This window comes from Magnolia sinica, chromosome 7, assembly GCF_029962835.1.
Source record: "Magnolia sinica isolate HGM2019 chromosome 7, MsV1, whole genome shotgun sequence".
NCBI classification, from domain to species: Eukaryota; Viridiplantae; Streptophyta; class Magnoliopsida; order Magnoliales; family Magnoliaceae; genus Magnolia; species Magnolia sinica.
In genome coordinates this window covers 81,025,572-81,047,222 of record NC_080579.1, presented here as the reverse complement: position 1 = coordinate 81,047,222, position 21,651 = coordinate 81,025,572, and the positions used below count along the sequence as shown (strand labels likewise).

General features: G+C 40.7%; 1 protein-coding gene across 1 annotated transcript; it reads right to left on the bottom strand.

The window, feature by feature from the left end:
* Window positions 1-1,561: 1,561 nt before the first annotated feature.
* LOC131250679 (putative disease resistance protein RGA3) lies at window positions 1,562-4,681 on the bottom strand. The gene has a single exon (XM_058250963.1). It carries the CDS (start codon window positions 4,679-4,681, stop codon window positions 1,562-1,564), a length of 3,120 nt encoding a protein of 1,039 aa, XP_058106946.1.
* Window positions 4,682-21,651: the final 16,970 nt, after the last annotated feature.

Here is a 21,651-nt window from a genome sequence, read left to right as displayed (position 1 = left end):
CTTCTCAATCGATGAGGGCTTGAGTCCCCTATGGCTAAGGAAAGCTATCTTCGGAAACTCCATCTCTTCTTTAGGAACTATTTTCGTTCCTTAATCAATTGAGTTCTTGCATCATCAACTTTTTGTAAAATAATCACTAATCATACAACTGGTGTCACCACTTGTGGCATTGCTTGCATTACAGACTACTCTTCGTGCTGTTAACAACGCTTTCCTTTTTCTCATTTGGAAGTTTAAGGCCTAGCTTGATGTGGTAGTAGGGATTACTTTTCTCTTTTGTATAAGTAATAGATGATATCAATTTTTAAAATGTATCAACAATTTATACCCAAAAGACTCGACATCATAGCTTTTATAATAGCTCAAACCCAAAATACAACATGCTTACCAAAAAATGGTCCTAAACACCATTGAATACATAGTAAATAAATAAATAAAAGATAAATTTTTTAATATATCATTATTTTCTTATTTTTTCTACTATTGTTCAATATTTTTTCTAAAAAAATAATTGTTTGATACGGAGTTGATACCGATACACGACACCATATCATATTGGTTTTTCTACCAGGCCGATACACCCATTCATACTGATATTCAAAACCACAATTGTATGAAAGCAACAAAGGTGACTTAAAAGATGAAAAAAGTTTCAAAGGAAGAGAGGGAAAGGATCTAGCATGAAATGCATATATCCAAGATAGCTATCAAACGTTCCAAATCTACATACACATAGCACAAGTGTAAAAGATCCAGGAATGTCAGGCTAGGAAACCTCCCACTCATCTCAGAACCTATTTTCAGAGTTAGATGTCACATTCCAAAACAATAATATTACAAGTATACATAAGACATCAAAAAGCCATACTATGCATGAAAAAATTACATTAGTCCTTCGCAGTCAAGGGACTCCACTATCACACAAATATTACTCGGATACATTCCTTAAAAAATTCCAAAATGATACAGAAACATAGTTATGCTGGTCACAGATGCAGCCGACACAATGCAAACCGATACATCTGATGGTAATCAGTTCGGTGTATAGCAAGGTATCAACCATTTAAGATCATTTGATAAGAAAACTCAGGCTATTTAATTATTAGGTTGGTGTCACACGTTTAGAAACACAATGGAAAAGAAGTCCCAAAAGGTTTGTTTGCAGTTATCCATTGCTTTTGTAAACGTCTGGCTTCCCTGATAATTGAACCACCTGGGTTTTGACCAGATGCTTTAGATGGTGTGTCCCACCTGATACATGGCTGGGATGCTATACATAAATGCCATTTCGGCAGCTTGGCTGCATCTGGGGTTCATTGTGGAAAGGTGCTGGTGGGGCTGGCAAATAGCAAAAAACAGAGCTCTGATCGAATGTGGGTGCAGAGCCCAGAAACAGAGAAGAAAGAAAATCCCAATAATGTGTCTCACCTTGGATATTTTGGGCGACGTGATGTCCGGATTGGATATGCACAGGAGTGGCCATATTTTGACTTGTGAGGCAAGTACGGATGCATTGGAGGAGTTGACATAGCAGGGCTTGAAAAGAGAAGTAAACAGACTCTTACCTTGCTTGTCCAGCGACTACTCGCCCATCTCTTTTGATCTCTACGTCGTCGATCCAGATATTAGGAATGTGCGACATTGCTTGTTGCTGATCGTCCTCGACATATTTTTCACACCATTTTTCTAAATTTGGACAGTCCACAATCTTCAGTTCGCGAAGGTCATGGAGGTCTCTGAGCTCTTTAGGCAGATGTGTCAGTCTCGGGCAGCCTCGAATGTGGAGTATCTGGAGCCCACAGAGTTTTTGCAACCCATTAGGAAACTCATGAAGAAATGACTGTTCTATCACCAAGTACTTAAGGTTGTGAAGGAACTGCAGGTGGATGAACACGTTGACGTCACTGATGTTTTTTACTACCAAACACTCGACAGATTCTGAAATACATGATGTCCAATAGATGCTTGGTGCTTCAAGATCTACTTTCCACAATTTACCATGAAGGAACGAGGGCATTTTCATTAACTTGGGGCAATTTGCAATAAATAGTTCAAGGAGAGACGGCATTCCTCCATCTTGTCTCCCAACCCACTCCATCAAAGTATACATTCCCTCCAAAATGAGTGTCTCCAACTTAGGGAATGCTGCAGCTGCACCTGTTACATCTCCAGTATCGTTGTTCCCATAGAACTCCGGACCGATGAATTTCACATTATGCATTCCTTCTATCGCAAGGTATTTAAGGGATGGCAGTGTCCCAAGTGCTGGTAGTTTTATACACGCATGACAATCACGAAGAGTAACATTAACTAGGTTGGAGAGTGATGCATCTTCCATCCATCCTGGGAACTTCAATCCCATGTAATGCGATATTTTCAGTTCTTCTATGTTCGTGTGGGGTCTAAGGCCTTCAAACACACCCTCAATGCTCTTTGCTTCACCACCATTTAAAACTTTCTGACAATAGCCATCAAAATACAATTCCAAACGGCGAAGGTGTTTCTTATTCACTAATTCTGCTTCCTTGGCTTCACCCTCATTTAACACCCTCCCCAAATGGTGTATAGCTAATTCTCCTTGCAGGAAATGGAGGTTTTTAAGTTCCCCAATCCTGCATTCCATCCCATCCCCAACCAGAAACTTTGACAAAGTTCTTAGGGAAGTTAATCTCCCAATCCCATGGGGTAAAGCCTTCAATACCCTGGTACCTTTAATTTCCAGATGTCGTAGCCTCGCAAGTCTCCACATCTCTTGGGGAAGTTCATACAGTTGGTCGCATTCATTAAGTTTCAAGGTTTGCAACAAATACAGTCCGCATATGAATTCAGGCAGCCTCCATACTCTGGTGGTAGATAAGTTGAGATATCTTAAAAGTTTCAAGTTCTTCAAGGACGTTGGAAGCTGAAAACAATTTATACCACTCAAATCTAATGCTCTGAGGAACCTGAAATTTTCAAAAAAATCATTACCCACCACAGCGATTCTTGACCACCCAATGAATAGGAGTGTCCGCAGGCTCTTGGCTTTGAGCAAGCTTTCTGGAATTGATGATGAATAATCACTACATTTCAATGAGACATGGCGCGCATGCAGAGGGATGTCGTTTGGCAAATCCATGTTCATGGTATAGCAATCTCTCATGACTGTTTGGAAGAAGTCATGAACAATATCTATCATCTTACAGTGCATGATGTTGCCAACGCAATCTGTTATTGGAGCATCAAACAAGGATCGCCCTAGTAAATCGTAAAAATACCCATCGCCTATACTTTCCATTGCTGATGCTGCACTTTCCTCTGAAAGAATGAAACCCTGGGCCATCCACAACTTGATTAATGTTTCCCTCTCTATAACATGATCCTTAGGAAATATAAAACAGAAGGCAAAGCAACACTTCAAGTACGGCGGAATATTTTCATAGCTTAATTGAAGGCCTCTTGTAACATTTGGAAAATCCCATGTTTCACTCTCCAACACAAGCTCCCACTCCTTTCTGGTCCTCTTGAAACGCAATGCATTTGCTATTCTCTTTATAATAAGAGGTAGTCCGCCACACTTTCTTGCAAGTTCTGTGCCTATTTCTTCCAACTCTACATGTTCCTCTGTATTTACTTCCCCAAAAGCAATGCGACTGAACAATGACCAAGAATCGCTTTCTAATAGAGGCGCCAGTTCATGCATTTTCATGGTTCGCATAGTTTTTACCACAGCTTCATTGCGAGTCGTGATCAAAATTCTACTGCCACTTGTTCCGCCTTCCAAAGGAAGCCTCAATGTATCCCACTTGTCTTGATTTTCGTTCCAGATATCATCAAGTACAAGTAAAAATCGCTGCCCTTTCAAGAGGTTCAATAGATGAATTTGCACCATTTCCCATTCAGAGTAACTAGGTGCAGGTCGACCCTCAGCCGCTTCAATGATTGCATTGCAAATCCTAGTCTCATTAAAATCATCTGAAACATGCACCCACATCCTTTTCGGGAAGTGTCGAGTAACTCGCTCGTCATTGTATATTAATTGAGCGAGAGCAGTCTTTCCTACTCCCCCCAAACCAATTATAGAAATGACGGGAATGTTGTTACTGACATGACTACTGTCACTTACCAACCAGGGTATGATCCTTTCCTTATCTGAAGTCCTACCGATTATCGCTGATTCATCAATCAAGGAACCAGTTTTCCTCTCCTCTGTCCCAATCCTGCTATTTATGCTTTCTTCCAAATGGAATTTAGATTTCTCTTTCCATATCTCATCAACCCTTTCTCTAACATTTTTTATTTCACGCCCCATTTCCATGCCCAATTTCAAATAAAGGCCCACTTCATCGACTGTTTCATCAACATGAAAATTACGCAAGAGAGAGTTGCATACCCGCTTTGCGAGAGGTGAGGTTACACTTCCTCCATTTTCATATCTGAGGGCTTCGAATCTCCACATGTCCAGCACATCTTCGACATCGTAGGCTACTTCTTTGAGCTTCACCAACCAATCGTTCAGAGTGTCTTCCTTTCTGCATCTTTTCTCAGCATCACGAAGAACAGATTGAATGACTGTAAATGCACTGGAAAGTTCTTGTAGTTCCTCGCGACAGGAAAACACTGATCCTAGCTTGGATTGGAGGGCAGATTGGATGGTGGAATTCAAGTAACTCAGAACGGATGGAACAAGTCCATCGGCCATGAGAAAATATTTTAGGGATGGAAAGCAAGAAAGCTAGAAAGAAGTTTGGCAAATGTATAGTTTGTGGGCATGGGTTACAACTGAGAAATGGTAAAGCTCCGAAGGAGAAATTTCAGTTTTCCAAGAATCAACCATCCACACTCTCGTTACTACTATAAATAAGCAACGGTATGGTAATCTTGCTTCAGTGATGATCCAAAATAGAATAGAATGCAAGCCACTGAAAATTATAAATAGGTCACCATCATCAGTTCTAATGGTTGGCTCTACACCCTAGTGTCCACCACATGGACGGCTCTGCTGCTTCCATCCATGCCTCTGTGCCCCTGTCGATCGAACCCATCCAGCGTCCTCGCCCACGTCCACCGTCTCCAGCGCCGCGTCCCGCCATTAAAATCGGTTCGCTGAGAGCAGCCCCCTTCTCCATCTCTTCCCTCTGCGCCAGTGCCGCCATTAAATCCGGCGCATCTGGGTTCCGGCTGTGAGCAGCAGCGTTGTCCCTTGCTTCATCTTTGAGAGCGGCGACTTCCGCCCTGCTTCGCCGAGAGCAGCGGAACCCAAACGGTGCACAGCCGCGTAGTCCCCCGCTTCATCGCTGAGAGCGACGACTTCAGCTCTGCTTCGCCGAGTGATGCGCGACCCAAACCTTTAAATCTTCGTGACAGCTTCATCTGGAGATCGATTCAGTGCCATATCTGCGCGGCATCGAATCCGTTGACGAGGTGGCGGTCGAAAGGGTTGTTTGAAAACTCACAAATGTGCAGGGAGTAGCAGGGTTAGTTCCGTTGAAAACGTTACCAGCTTCTGAGGTTTTGGGAAGCAGATTGGCTGGTGTACCACACATCAGCTATAGAGCTGATGTAGGTACGTGTCGTGCGAAGATCGAGCGCTGACTCTCCTTGAGCTCCGACTTGTACGAACGGTTCAAAGGATATCACAGTTACATGGGCCCCACAATGATGTATTTATAATATCCACACCGTTCATCCATTTTTCGAGATCAGGTACCATGTAAAAATGAATCATATCCAAAGATTAACTAGACCACACCACAAATAGCAGCCGAGATAATGATTTTTACCGTTAAACATTTCATAGGGCCCACCATAACGTTTATGTTCCATCCAATCTGTACCTGGATGAAGAGGAAAGACAAATTTCATATTGATCCAAAACTTCTGTGAACCCTATAAGGGTTTCAATGGCAAGCGTTCAATACCCACTGCATTTTTCAGTGTGGTCCACTTGATCGTTATATCTGTTTTATTTTTTGTCCCACGCCTCACGAAAATCTCAAAAAATGGACCCACAGAACTTGGTTACGTACCTACACCAGCCAATCCGCTTCCCATTGTGAACGGAGACAGATTGGCTACTCCCCCTGACACCAGCCCCGTGGCTGGTGGTCAGTGATCTGTGGACCCCACCATGATGTATGTGTTTCATCCATTCCATTCATCCATTTTTACAAATCATTTTAAACTTGATACAAAAAATGATAGGGATATAGAGCTTAGTTGCACCACACCATAGGAAAAAATAATAATTGGATACCTACCACTAAAATCCTCCTAAGGCCCACTGTACTGTTTATTTGACATCCAATCTGTTGATTAGGTCATAAAGACCCAGATGAAGGGAACAATAAATACCAGCTTGATCCAAAACTTTTATGGCCCCAAAACGTTTTTAATGGTCAACGTTCATTCAACACTGCTTTCTGTAATGTGGTCCACTGAGATTGAGATATACCTCATTTTTTCCCTGTGGATCATAAAATGATCTATAAAAATAGATGGATGCCATGGATGAAGCATATACGTCATATGGGGCCTACAGAGCACCGACCACCAGCCAATGGCTGGTGGCAGTATGAGTAGCCAATCCGTTTCCGTTGTGAGTCCTTTGATTATCTCAGGTACATTGAAACGGAAAGCGACTCTCTCCTCCTCAATTAATCTGACGTACCCAAAAGTCAAAAGAGTAGCTTCGGCTGATGGGATTATTTTTATTTATGCGGACTCGACAGAGTCGATCCACCGGCTTGATTCAAACCAATCAAACTTTGATCCAAGCGATCGCCAAACTAAGCAGATACAGATACGTCCAAAGATTTGAAAAAATAATATAAAAAAATTTGAATGTATACGATGGTTATAAGAATTCTGTCATTTACTTAGCTACTTACAAATTTTGATAATAAACAAGTGAAAATAAGAAAAACCGATTGGCTACTCCCCTGCCACCATCCAATGGCTGGAGGTCGGTGCTTTGTGGGCGCCAACATGATATATATATATATATATATATATTTCCTCCATGCAGTCCATCTATCTTTATAGCTCATTTTATGGCATGCAAACAAAAATGAGGTATATATCAATCTCAAGTGGACCACATTACTGGAAAAAGTATTGTGTTAAATGAACATCAACAATTAAAAATATTTTGAGGGCCATAAAATTTTTGAATCAAGCTGATCTTTGTTTTTTCCCTTCATCTGGGTCAGATTGGATGTCAAATAAACAGTACAGTGGGCCTTAGGAGGATTTGAATGGTGGATATCCAATCACTATTGTTTTCCTGTGGTGTTGTCCACCGGAGATTTATATCCCTCTCATTTTTGGGATCAAGCCCTAAAATGATACGTAAAAATGGATGAACGGCATGGATGAAACACATACATCATGGTGGGGCCCATAGAGCACCAACCCCACTAGGTTGGAGGCACGAGAGTAGTCAATCCTATTTCGATAATAAGAGGGTAGGGTTTTTTCTTCAAAGATGGGTTAACTTTTAGAATACCAATGCAAATCAAACAGAAGGGAAAACTCATTTCTAGTCACTAAGAGCAACAGTAAGAATGTGTCTCTTGAAAGAAGTAATTCTCAATAAAACACAAATCCAGTGTGTGAGTATAGACTTGAATTATAACCAATGATTATGGCTAAGAATGACTGCTACTTAGTTAATGTTACTTTTAGAATAAATTGAGATAAAAGATAAATTGAAAAGTTTGTTTCAATTGATTGTTGTTTTGGATTGGATTTTTTATTGTCACATAATAGATTTCTTATGTAACTTATTCTTCTATTATTGCAACGATTACAACAGTCTAAAAGCTTTCTACATTCTTCTCTTTCCTAGATCATTGTCTTTTATGATTGCTCCTCATTTATAGGTCAGTTATATGTCTCTCAGTTGTCTTCCATTTCTAAATGCTTGACCATGCTTCTGCCTCTTGGACGCAATTTACTTTTGGGCACTCAATCGTGATTCGGCCGTGTTCCGCTTTCGTACGCCTCTCAACTTCTTGGACTGCTTTTGGACACATCTCAACCGCTCAATCTGCTTTTATACACCTCTTGACGATCTCCTGAATGCCTCTCGGCCACTTGATTTTCTTTTGAATACCTCTCAGGTGCTCCATGTCTTATTATTTTGTCAACTGTGATTATGTAAAAAAACACTCCAAGTATCCTTCAAGATCTTTAGTATGTTATATATTTCCATTGCTATAATACGTGTACTTTGCAATTAGGTTTCCCAAGAACGATTAGAAATAAGGTACAACATTACCCCCCACGTCACTTTGCCTTTGACGAAAGTGAATGCGATGGTGATTCGTTGTTTGGTGCAATAAATGTGACTGTTTAGCCATGAAAAAACATCAATTTTGGCCATCTTGATCGAACTTGGATATCTTGATTGGAAAACATCAAAGTCGGCTGACTCGACCAAACTCAACCATCTTGGTTGAAAAGTAACAAAATCGGCCAATTCAGTAGAATTCGGCTATCTTTGTCAAAAAACAGCAAAATCTTCTATCTTAGTTGAACTCGGGTTGTAACACCATGAACTTTTCAATGCTCGAATATTGAAAGTTCTTGAGTGTTACCATGAAATTTAACTTAGCATGTACATGTGTATGATACCAATGTACTTATCCTAACCTTACATCTATTCTCAAACATGAATGTGATCGTTGGGAATAATCTTCTACAACACCTCGAACTTTTTAACACCCAAGTATTGAAAGTTCTCGAGTGTTACCATGAAATTTAACTTATTATGTACATGTGTACGATACCAATCTAGCTATCCTAACCTTACATCCATTCTCCAACACGAATATGATCGTTGGGAATAATCTTCATTCATAGATCAAGTCATCTGACTGTTGATTTTGAGATAGGATCATCATATATCCAAGTATTCTCACTTGTCCATCATAACCAACCGTTCAGTCAACTATTCACCGCTAGGTAAAGATATCTGACCGTCCACTCTGAGTTTGGACCACCTAATCATAGTAAATTAGCTACTTGATCTCAATATCCACTCGTATATATATCAAATTGAGATTTTGATCCGTTCATCTTGTTCATCACTTATAAATATGATTAACCCACCATCAAAACTACAATATAAGAAACTTACACATGTGAACAAGTCACTTGAATCTAACGATATACATAGTCTACCTCTTGATCACTTCAAAAACTCACTTGTGATCATCCGTTTACAAAACTGACCGTACACCCACTTATATACATGATCTTGTTCACCACTTATAAATATGATTAACCCACCATCAAAACTACAATATAAGAAACTTACACATGTGAACAAGTCACTTGAATCTAACGATATACATAGTCTACCTCTTGATCACTTCAAAAACTCACTTGTGATCATCCGTTTACAAAACTGACCGTACACCCACTTATATACATGATCATATTACTAACCATCAAGTTTTTTTTTAACATGTCATCTGATAATCCATTATGTTTGTTAATATATGTACATTCCCTTAATTAGTTTAGTGAATAATTCTTTATTCATAATAATTTAGATATAAGTTTTTTTTTGCAAGAATTACTTAGAAACGTACCTATAACCATGTAGAACCATTAGATTCCTCAAAACTATTATATTAGCAATAATTACGAAAATGTCATTAACCTGGATCCCTGAATTCTAGATCACATAATTTTCACGATCCATTTGATGTGAAATTTTATATCATACCTATATATCATAAATTAACCATACATGTCAAATTTCAGCCCCTGGATCATTGTAAAAGTGACCCAATTGACAAATCATCCCCTTTACCGTTGATTTTGGTGTCCATCGAGTGAAGAAACCTCGTAGGTAGTCGTAGTAGGATATTTCCCTTCATATAAACAACTTGGATTACCCATAATATGGATTAAGTGTGAAATACGAAGACTCCACTTTGGTAGGCTTTTCCTTTGACGCAAAGTTATCCTATCGAGTCTTACCAACTCCTTATAAATCTAAATATTCCGATTTAACCACTTTATTCCATCCATCGGAACTCAAATTTGGACCACACTTTGATCTCATATGACTAAGAGGTTATACAAAATTTAGGCCTCGATCTATGATCCTACACTGCTGAAGGTTAAAGTCAGTTCCTTCCTTTTGGTAGAAAAGGTGAAATTTTAGATTTAGATTTTTTCAACCATCGATCAACCATCAAATTTTGTCCAACGATTTTCCTATCTTGACTACACATTTCTCCTAAAATTGTGCCCTGATCATTAAGTGTGGACCGTTAATTGAAATCAAGTTCGTTTTGGCACCCGTTATGAGAATTTTTAAGATAGGTCAATCTAAATTTTGGATCACCAAGAAAATCATATGCCCCGGCTCTATTCGACCACCCTAACACAATGGACAAATTAGATTTAAAGAAAGATCGTTAAAAAAGGGGCAAATTGAAGAAATCCAATCCAAGTGGGGTGGGAAACACACCCCTCTCACATGCCCACTCATTTATAAAAGGAGTGTGCGTCCCCTCTCCCAAATGTTTAAGGAGAAGGAGAAAGAGAGAGATAAAGAGAAAGAGAGAGAGAAAGAGAGAGAGCGAGAGAGAGAGAGAGAGAGAGAGAGAGAGAAAGAGAAAGAAACAGAAGGAAAGAGAAAGAGAAAGAAAGAGAAAGAGAAGGAGAAGTCTAGATGCCCTCTTCCTTCTCCATATGTATGGTGTCTCTCTCTTGCTCAGGCGATGTCATGATTCACGTGGAAGCTTTTCATGTATAAGCTTTCCTACATGGATATCTACCTAGGGTTTAGATTAGAGGTGTACATCGAGTCGAACTGAGTCGAGTTGGCCTTTGCTCGACTTGGCTGCCACTGGCTGATCTCAGCTTGAACTTGGCTCGGCTCGGCTCGGTCCTCGAGACTAACTAGCCAACTCGGCTCGGTCAGCAGCTCGGGCTAGCTCGGGCCGAGTTCGAGCCAAGATCGAGCCGAGTTCGCCATTGAGGCATTTCCACAAATACTTGAACTGCAACTTCAAAATCCCACTGTTTTACAAACAAAGGCAATGGTTTTACATGTATTTTATCAAACACCTTCTAAGCAACATAAAAACTAAGAAAAACAAAGAGAAAAAGGATATTTATTTCATGTACATACCTTCCTTGCCACCAGCCACATTTCGTTGAGTCATTTCATCAAACTGTTGGTGAGCAACATCAATAGAAAAGTAACCGAGTCACCGAATTGGTTCAATCCGAGTTCGATTCGAGCTGGATTCGAGTTGGATTCGATCTGAGTCGAGTCGGGCTGGGGCCTGCTCGAACTTGATTCGAAGTCATTTTCGAGCTCAAAAAATCAACTCGACTCGACTCGAACTCAACTTCGAACCGAGTCGAATCGAGCTTTTTCGAGTCGAGTCGAACGAGCTAACCGATCTAGCTCGATTCGTGTACACTTAGTTTAGATCTAAGGCTAAGGTGAGGGATTCTTTTAAGCTTACAGTAATTTAATTTGATATGCTTTATTTGCCTTTTTCATGTTACTATGACTCTCTCTCTCTCTGCATTTGTTTAATTTACCACCAATAATTATTTATCTTTTTGGAAATTATGGTTAAGGCATGATTTTATTTATGTGTGATCTTTATTAATTTATGTGGGGCGATGGATACAAGGTTTGCCCTTGACTTTACCAATTTGTTAAGTTAGCCCTTGCTACTCTCATTTTTTGTTAAGTTAGCCCTTGCTACTCTCCTCTTTCATTGGGTTAGCCATTGTTACTCTCCTCTTTGTGGAGTTAGCCATTATTACTCTTCTCTTTTATTATGTTAGTTGTGTGTTACCTCCCTTTATGGCTTGGGCATGTGTGTTGGAATTTTAAAACTCCCATGATTCAATTTATTTATCTATTGATGCAAGTAATGTGTTAGAGGTATCACAATTACCGATTCAAATATTCATCGTGGACGTAATGCGTTACGAGTAGCGGCCCTCTTGGTCGGCACGTAATTTCGTGGCTTGATTGGCGTGGTGCACAATCGATGTAAGTAAATCGTCATGCGTGTTACATCACTTTCGTGATTGAATGTCACAAATAGTCGTTCCATGAATACATCGTGTTACGTAAATTTTCTAACCACGTTGTTGTGTCGCCTTGAGATGTTCGCATAAATTCACGTTAACGTTGGACATGCCAGCGAATCTCAATAGTGTGAGAATGCGGGGCGAGTCAGATATTTTGAACTACTTTCCACATTGTGATAATGATCACTACATATGATGAGTCGCACACACTTTGCTAAGCATGTATTCATACATATTGGTTGTGCATACTAATACCCCTCGTAGTGGTGGAGTACGAGACATATTAGATCTCTTATATTACTTTTATGAATCTCTTGAATTATTGTTAATCTTAAAGGATAACCATCACTATGAGTAGGACATTGACCATCTCCAACCGTACAGATGATGCAGGTGATGCACAGATCGAAGACTTAGAGGACCATCTCCCTATAGAAGATTATACTGAAAAAATAAGAAAGTTTTTATGATTTAGTTTTATATTTCTGCTGTAAACTCGATAATGTAATAAACTCTCATTGAGAGGGCACTTGATAATTTGTTGAATTCTTTTACTATAATCAAATAAAAAATACAATCAATTTTACTCTCGTGAATGGTTTACCTTCATGAATGCAACTGAATGTGATTTAATAATAATAATAATAATAATAAGGTGCGATTTTTAAAACATCCAATTTATACATTATTACACCTTGAATTCTCAGGCACGAGTATGTACTCAAGCCGTGAAAATTCAGGATGTTATATCTTTATCCATGAATTAAGCCATCCGGCCATTGATTTTAAGACATGACCATTATATATCTACGTATTCTAATTTATTCATCATAAACAACTGTGCAGTCAACTACTCACCACTAGGTAAAGATATCTGACCATCCATTTTCAGTTTGGACCACTTGATAATAGTAAACTAGCTACGTGATCTCTACATCCACTTATACACATATCGATTCGAGATCTTAATCCGTTCATCTTGTTCACCACCTATGAACCCACCATCAGAACTACAATCTGAGGAACTTACATATATGAACAAGTCACTTGAACCTAACAGTATGCATGTTTTACCTCTTAACCACTTCAAACCCACTTGTGTTCATCCGTTTACAAAACTGACCATTCACCCACCTACATACATGTAAGAGTACTAACCATCAAGTTTTTCTATTTTTAACATGTCATCTGGTCATCCATCACATTTGGATATGCCAAACGTCCTGTCCAAACATCAAAATAAACTACTCAGTTTAAAGATCTTAGGGCACATGTCCAAACTACCGAATTATGTTTCAATTAGATGTATATAAATGTTGCATTAAACCTTAGAGTAGTATAGTCCATTAAAATGGTATCTTGGTCATCCGTAAGTGATCGAGGCTTAAACTGAAGCATTAGAAAGAACATGAAAAATAACAAATATTGGTGAAGTTTCGTCTCATTTGCACGATGTGGTTAGGAGGTATGGACGACATAAGTTGCAACAAAGGAGAAGGGCAAATTTTTAAATAAATATCCAAAATTCATACACACACACATCAACTGCGTGTGTCTCATGTTTTCACGAAGGTTTTTTACCTAGAGTTTCATTCATACGTTTTTTTGCAAAATACGGCCCACCCAAGGCTTAGATCTGCTTCATATTTGGGCCCGTGGCCCACCATGACCTACTAAAGATAATGAATGGACTAGATTTCATAACAAACATCACAATAGACCCCATTTGGCCCCCAACAATCAATCACAATCCACCAAGCCTGCGAACAGCGTCTGAAACCAAAACGAAATCTCCTTCCGCTTTGAATTTGCATGCAAGACGAAAACTGACTCTGCTTCTTTCTCCCAAAGGCAGCATAACCCATGGAGGGTCACTTTCATCAGATCTCAGCCATTCATAGGCCATTCAAGCCCAAACACAACCAGTAACAACCCCACTTGCGTTGTCTTCAGTTCTTTCCTTTTCTTTTGCCGAGACACCGTTTCAAACTGAAACTAGGAATCAATTTATGAAATAAATCTAGATCATTTAATTAAAGAATCCTAATTCCAACTCGACTATTCGAGAATAATCAGAATTAGAAACAGAGATTGCGTGGTTTGCATCACATGTGGTCTAACATCCACAACATTCTATTGCGAAACCCACCAAACAAACGCATCTCAACCTTTCATTTTCAATGTCCACAAGCTCCCTGTGGCCCATCTGAATCATCCATAATGATCACCTCGAAGAGAGATGAGCCAAAACCAAATCCGCCATTAAAAGCGACAATCGTCTTCCTCGTTTGAATGATGATCATTGATCGGGGAGGTTACACTATTCTAAGATACAATCAATTCATTTGATGGCCCATCTAAATACCTATCATCCCTTGAATTATTAGAGGGAATGAACTCTCAATCAGGATCACTGATCAAACCAAACAGCTACCAAAGCTGCATGCACAAACATGCCCGGCGCAAGTTGTTGTTGCAACGAAACTGGGATTCGTTCCCTACACAAAATTCATCTGAAGGCTTTATAAAGCCCAACTTGAAAGGGCTAAGAAGGACACAATTAGAGAGAGAGAGAGAGAGAGAATTCTAGAGGAAAACGTGAGAAGAACGGAGGAAACAAGAGGAGGGGAGAGAGCACGATGAACCGAGTTAACTCGATTGGTTTATGGAGCTCGAGTTGTTACCGAGTCGACTTAACAAAAATTTGCTGAGTTCACATATGCAGCTTGGTTTAACTCTAGATTCTCTATGGCAAGTCGAACTAAGTTGACTCAACATCGCTCGATTTGAGTTATCGAGCTGAGATCTAGGGGCTGAATAAGGTAAGTTGTCCACATGTATAATAACCTAGTTTAAGTTTTCAAATTAAATCATTAAATTGTATGACCCTAGACCTACATTGCAGACCCAACCTTAGTCGTTGATCTTAACTACACGAACCATGTGTTATTATGATCTAACCACACAAAATATGTGAATCATGATTAGATCTCGGTCTTAAAGTACGTACACACCAAACCCTAACAATTAGAAGGGATTTATCTTAAGAGGTGAGGGGTTTTCCTTTAAATTTTGCAATTTAATTGATTTGATTATGTCTTTCTTACATACTTTAAGTTTTAATGTCATTTATCTTCACTATGCAAATCATTGATACGTGATTTTAATTACTGCATTAATATCACACAACGCAAGTATTATGTTGGAAATCTCACTCCTAGTGATCAATATATTATCGTGGACGTAATGCGTTGCGGGTAGTGACCCTCTTGGTCGACACGTAATCCCGTGGGTTGGGTAGTGGTGCACAATCATATAAGTAAACCGTCATGCGTGTTACATTACTTCTCGGGGTTGGATGTCACAAATAGTCACTCCATGACCAAATCGTGTCACATAAATCTTTCAATTGTGTTGTTGTGTTGCTTTGAGATGTTCACATAAATCCATGTTAACGTTGGACATGCCGACGAATCTCCGTAGTGTGGGATGCGAGGTGAGCCAGATATCTTTAAACTACATTCTACATTGTGATGATCGTTAATTGTGATGGACTGCACATACTTTGTTAGGCATCCATTTCATATAGAATGTTTGCGCATATTGATACCACTTGTATTTGTCTAGTATGAGATGTATCAGAACCCTTTTGTTATTTTTATGAATCACTTGAATCATTGTAAACTTTAAAAGATAACCACCATTATGAGTAAGGCATTGACTATCTCCAACCATACAGATGTTGTAGGTAAATTATATGTTGATAATATGGACAACGACCATTCTATGGAAGATATGTTCGAATAGAGAAGAAGAATAATGCACGACTTGCTTTTATTTTTTTTTTTTGCTGCTTACTTTAAGACAATGTAATAAGTTCCCATTGGGAGGGCATTAGAAAATTAGTTGGACGCTTTTTTACTCTAATGGAATAATAAATACAACTAATTTTATTCTCATGAATAACCACCTTCGTGAATATATCTGGATGTGATTTAAATGGAAAAAAAAAAAACAAGGAGCAATTTTGAAGCTTCTAATTTTTATATTATTAACATCTGGAATTCTCGGGCACAAATATATACTCGGGCCGTGAAAATTCGGGGCGGTATGTGGGCGCCTTGATCGAGAGACATCAAATTCAGCCATCTTAATTGAATTCGGCCGTCTTGGTTGAAAAACAAAAAATTCAGCTATCTTAGTTGAACTCGGCCATCTTGATCGAGAGACAACAAATTTGGCCATCTTGGTCGAAAAATAGCAAATTCGACCATCTTGGTTGAATTTAGCCATCTTGGTTAATAAACGGCAAATTCAGCTGTCTTGATTGAATTCGGTTGTCTTGATTAAGAGAGCAAAATTCAACCGTTTTGGTCAAACTTGGCTATCTTCATCGAGAAACAGCAAATTCGGTCTTCTTGGTCGAATTCGGCCATCTTGGTAAAAAAATGGCAAATTTGGTCGTCCTCATTGAACTCGGCTGTCTTGATCGAGAGACACTAAATTCAGCTATCTTGGTCGAACTCGGCCATCCTAATCGAAAAACAGCAAAGTCGGCCATGACAATGGAGACTGTCGATCAATCCATTCCAAATCGGGTTTAAGGTTGACCAAGGTAATAATACAGACGAGAACTTGAGTAAGACCCGTATCTTAGTCTGTACTGTTCCGTCGACTGTCGCGATCCTTCCCGTCGAATTCTGGCAACCTGCGAAGTATGATCGACGTTTGCGCGCGACCCTAAGTCGTATCCTGTAGATTTAAGTCGGCTTAATCCAAGACTTGTACCTTAGCGACCGTGCCGTCGCCGCGATTCTAACGTCGCGACTCACGCACCGATCCGATACTGAAGCCGGAAGATGTGGGCCGGCGTTTATTTCGAAGAAAACACCGCGCGTTTGCAATCCTAAGAGAATCTCTACAACATGTCCCATCAATCAATCAATCACTTTATGTCAAGTACACATCACCTTTCACCTCATCCCTAAGCAACCACCAAGTCAACTCTTTCTTACCCTCTCTCTTACACAACCATACATGTCAAGTATACATCATACATCACTCACCCTTTCACCCATCACACCCATTCCTCACTTCTCTTACAACCCTTTCTCTCTCTCTCATTTCTCAACACAACTCCCAAGCTAGCAAGAGCATCACACGTTCAAGCATTCCATGTGAGAAAGAGTGATTTTGTGTGGTCCACTTTTCATCCCAAAAATTCATCATCCTAGCCCTTCATTTCTCATCCTCTCCATCAAAGTGAAGCACAAGGTGACCGGCGTTCCAACGGACTAAGAAGATCAATCGGTGGGTACTTCCATAGGCTAGATTTTATTGTTTTGATGATGGGCCAAGTGAGGCCTACCGATCGATGGTATGGATCTCTCCTTGCACCCTAAGATGTGGCCGATGGCCCACCTTGATCTTCATGATCATTCCATGATGGGGCCATTCTCCATGGACCCCATCATGATGTTTATTTTCTAGCTTAAAAGGGGGTCATCTAGACCTTACATCTTAGTGGAGAAGGGATCTCCACCATTGATCTTTAATTTGGTGGGCCCACATGCAATGAGACCCACTTAATGTATGTTTTAAATTATGCAAAGGAGGGCCTATAGTGCCGGGGTCCCTCCATCACACGTGTCCCTCTCTCCTTCTCTCTCTTTCCCTCTCTTTCTTTTATTCTTGTTATGTGATGATGTAGTGGTGTGGCCCACTTGGATGGATCCCACCTTAATGTATGTTTTATCCATACCATTCATCCATTTGGTGGCCCACCGGAGCAAGGCCCACCTTATGCATGTGTTATGCCAAGACCGTCCAGTGTCCAGGGACGCTGGACGTGGAAAGAAAACACAAATATGAGCTTGGTTCAAGCCTTGGGGTTGGACCACTCATGCAGGCCCACCTTGATGTATGTATTTAATCCACGCCGTCCATTCTATTTGCCGACTCATTTTAGGCGTTGAGCTGAAAGATGGAGCTGATCCAATCTTCTGGCGGGCCATACCTTTGAAAACAGTGATTTTCACCGTTCAAACTCACTTTAATTTTTCTGCATACCGAAAGATGCCTAATATTGGACTTGATGGATTGGTTATGGACTATAGAATCCATTGGGTGGGCTGGATTCAGCTGATGCGGGCCCCACGTATGAAAAACCCCAGAATTTCAGTGTTTTTTTAAAAAAAATACAACAGCAGCATTGCTGCTATTGTCAGAGGCGCAGACAGCGCTTGTGCCAGACGGGTCGGCAGTCGGTAGGCAAGGACCCACGACTCCAGCTATGGGCCCCACCATGATGTATATTTGTCATCCAACCCGTTCGTATGATGGGCCCCTTCCTGAAGTGGGCCCCCTCCAAATTTCAGCCACATTCAAGAATCAGGTGGCCCACATCATAGGAAACAGTGGTGATTGTACGTCTGCCCTTGAAACCCTTTTATGGGCCACAGAAGTTTTGGATCAAGATGAAATTTGTTTTTCCTCAGCGTCCAGGTCTGCGTGACCTCATGGACAGATTGGATTGCAGGTAAACATTATGGTGGGCCCCATGTGGAGCCCACAGTGATGCATGTGTTTTATTCCCACTGTCCAGGCGGACGGTGGAGCCCACAGTAATGTATGTGTTTTATTCACACCGTGGTGGAACCCACCTTTAATGTATGTGTTTTATCATGCCGTCCAGCCATTTTGCTGGCTGTTGGATGGATAGTGGGCCCCACTATGATGCATGTGCTGCATCCAAACCATCCATCCACTTTGAAAGCTCATTGTATGGCATGAGTTAAAGAATGAGTCAGATCTAAAGTTCAAGTGAACCCCACTATTTAAAATAGTGGACAGTGACCTCCACCATTCAAACTTCTTAAGAGCCATAGTGGTTTCCACTCATCATTGGGTATGGCCCATTTAATATGCATGGGGCCCAATTGGTGTGGCCCATTTGATATACATATGGCTCATGCGAGGTGGCCCACTTGTCATATTCATGGCCCGTTGGTTGAGGCCCACCTCGATGTGTATGAGGCCATTGTTGAGGCCCACCTTGATATGAATGTAAGGCCCATGTTATAAGGCCCATCTTGATTTATTTTTAGCTGTCCATCGAAGCCCACCTTGATATATATATGAGGCCCATGTGATTAGGCCCATTTTGATGCATTCCAAGGCCCATGGGTTATGACCCATTGCAATGTACATAAGGCCCATTGGTGCAGCCCATTGGTGCGGCCCATTGATGAATATAAGGCCCATTTGATATGGCCCATTTGATGTATTGAAGGCCCAATGGGAAGTACCTAAGGTTCATTACAATGCGTGATCCCAACATGGTTTAGGTAATGATGTTTATGACAGGCTATGCCTTGGGAGCAATGTTGGTTTGACGTCCACATTGCAAGTATAATGTTGGTTAAATGTCCACATTACGACTCTCCCTAGGGCCCATTGATAGGCCGTACTTGTTGTGTGTAGGCCGTCTAGGCTCATCTGCATTGTAAGGATAATTCATTACTTTATAACATGCTTAGTATAGCTTCATGATTCATGCCCATACGCATCATATGTGTGCTTGATATGAGGAATGTTTGATCATAGCATAAGTCGTTGGGCTGAGACATTTACGAGACTCCTTGTGAGATGGAGTGCCCCACATGAGTGCGTGGTATGCGTAGGATTGCTGCATAATTTGATGATGTGACTCATGCATTCCGCATATGTGTGACTTGATCACTGCACCCCCTAGCGACATCAGGGCCGTGGCCTCCACAGGCACATCGTAGATAGTCGTATCGGATACCATAAATATTGACTCTAGCATTGTGGGCACTTAGGATGTCCTTAGGTGAAAATCTCAGAACCTTTTTGGTACCAGGGGATGCTCCAACGCCTAGACTGAGTGGATACACGAGCGCCCGAGTGCCGAATACCAGTAAGCCGTGTCTCCCACTGTGTCGTGGTCGGTTAGAAGGGGGTATGGCCTTATCCTCCCGAGTGAGGGGGCTATAAGCTAGGCTGAGTTTGACCAGCTCGTAAATGAGTCCGCTATCGACGAGCCGGGTAGGTATTGACAGAATACTAGTCAGGCGAATAGTGTGGTCTCTTCCACTTGCTTGGCTGTGCAGTTAGGGAGGAGGCAGTCAGTGTGAGTGTACTAGACACGGTGATATCCAGAGGGGAACTGCACTGATATGTGTACTTGATGAGGACTGACATGCTTGTTTTGCATCTCGTATATGACATTTGGCTACATAGGCCTCGCATCGCATGGCCTTGGTATGGCCGATAGCATTCATGCCTTGCATCACATAGCTTTGGTACACCTGATAGCATTCATGGACTTACCGCATCTTTCTGCATTACTCTGATATCATACATTTGGCGCTTGCCTTGCGCACACACTTACACCACCCTCTAAGCTTTTGTAAGATTATGCACGACCATTGCGTGCAAGTAGCGTTGGACAACAGCAGCGCTGAGGCAGGAGTGTGCATCTGATCATTTTGGAGCTTTTTGATCACCCTGTATTTCCCTTTCCGCAGTGTACTTAAAGTTTTGATATAGTGGATATGTGGTGATGTTGTTTTGTGACTTGGTTATGCTTGTAGTTATGCTCCATTACAAAAAAAATTTCAAACTAAAAATTCTCCTCGTAGGATCTCAGGATTGGAATCTGGCATGTGAGTGCTGGAATCCGAGAATGGGATACTACGGAGGCTGTAGGCGCCGGATTCGGCGATCGAGAATTTTGTGAGCCCGTTTTCCAAGTTTAGGGCGTGACAACTTGGCCTGCTACCTCCTAGACCTTTTGAATAATTTGGTTACGATTTAAACAACCATATTTAGCCATTGGAGGTGGTTTAAGGCCTACTTAGTTTTATCTTCCATGATACGATGGATTTCTAGGGAAAAGTTGCCCTTAGGTATGCCTTGGTTTCCTTCTTTAGGAACAATATTCCTGACCTCCGTTCCGGAAGCTTAAATTCAACAGGTGGCATCCACACTTCCTGCACTACAAAAGGTGTATTCTATTGCAGAAGAGGTACTTGTAGTGTCGGTTGTGGTGTTAGCTCCATGGGTTGTACTGGTGGTATCGGTGCCAGATTTTCGATAAAACTAATATTGACCCGTTGCTGAGGTGCCACGGATGTTCTTTTGGCAAAGAAAGCCATCATCCGATTCATGTTTTCGGCATCACTGGTGATCCATCTGCCTAAAATTACGGTTGAACTCGTAACTGTTCAATGATATGCTAAATTCCTAGTTGCCTATCAGCATTTTGGCTGACATAATCTCAATAGGATCTATTGGGCATCTTGCTTTCACCTCACTTTTAAACTGGCTCATGTTGTTCCAGTATGAATATTCATACTGACTCATATTATAGTCCCACCAGGCATGCCAAAAATGTTGATTCCTCAGTTTGTTTTTAATTATGCGGGCATGCTAGAATCGATACAATGGCTCGATCTAAACCGATCAACTTTGACCCCAAATGCCAAAATAAGCAAATTTGTCTAAAATGAACGTATATGACCCGATTATGAGAAGATCGGTTTCTTACTTAGCCACTTGCAGAATTTG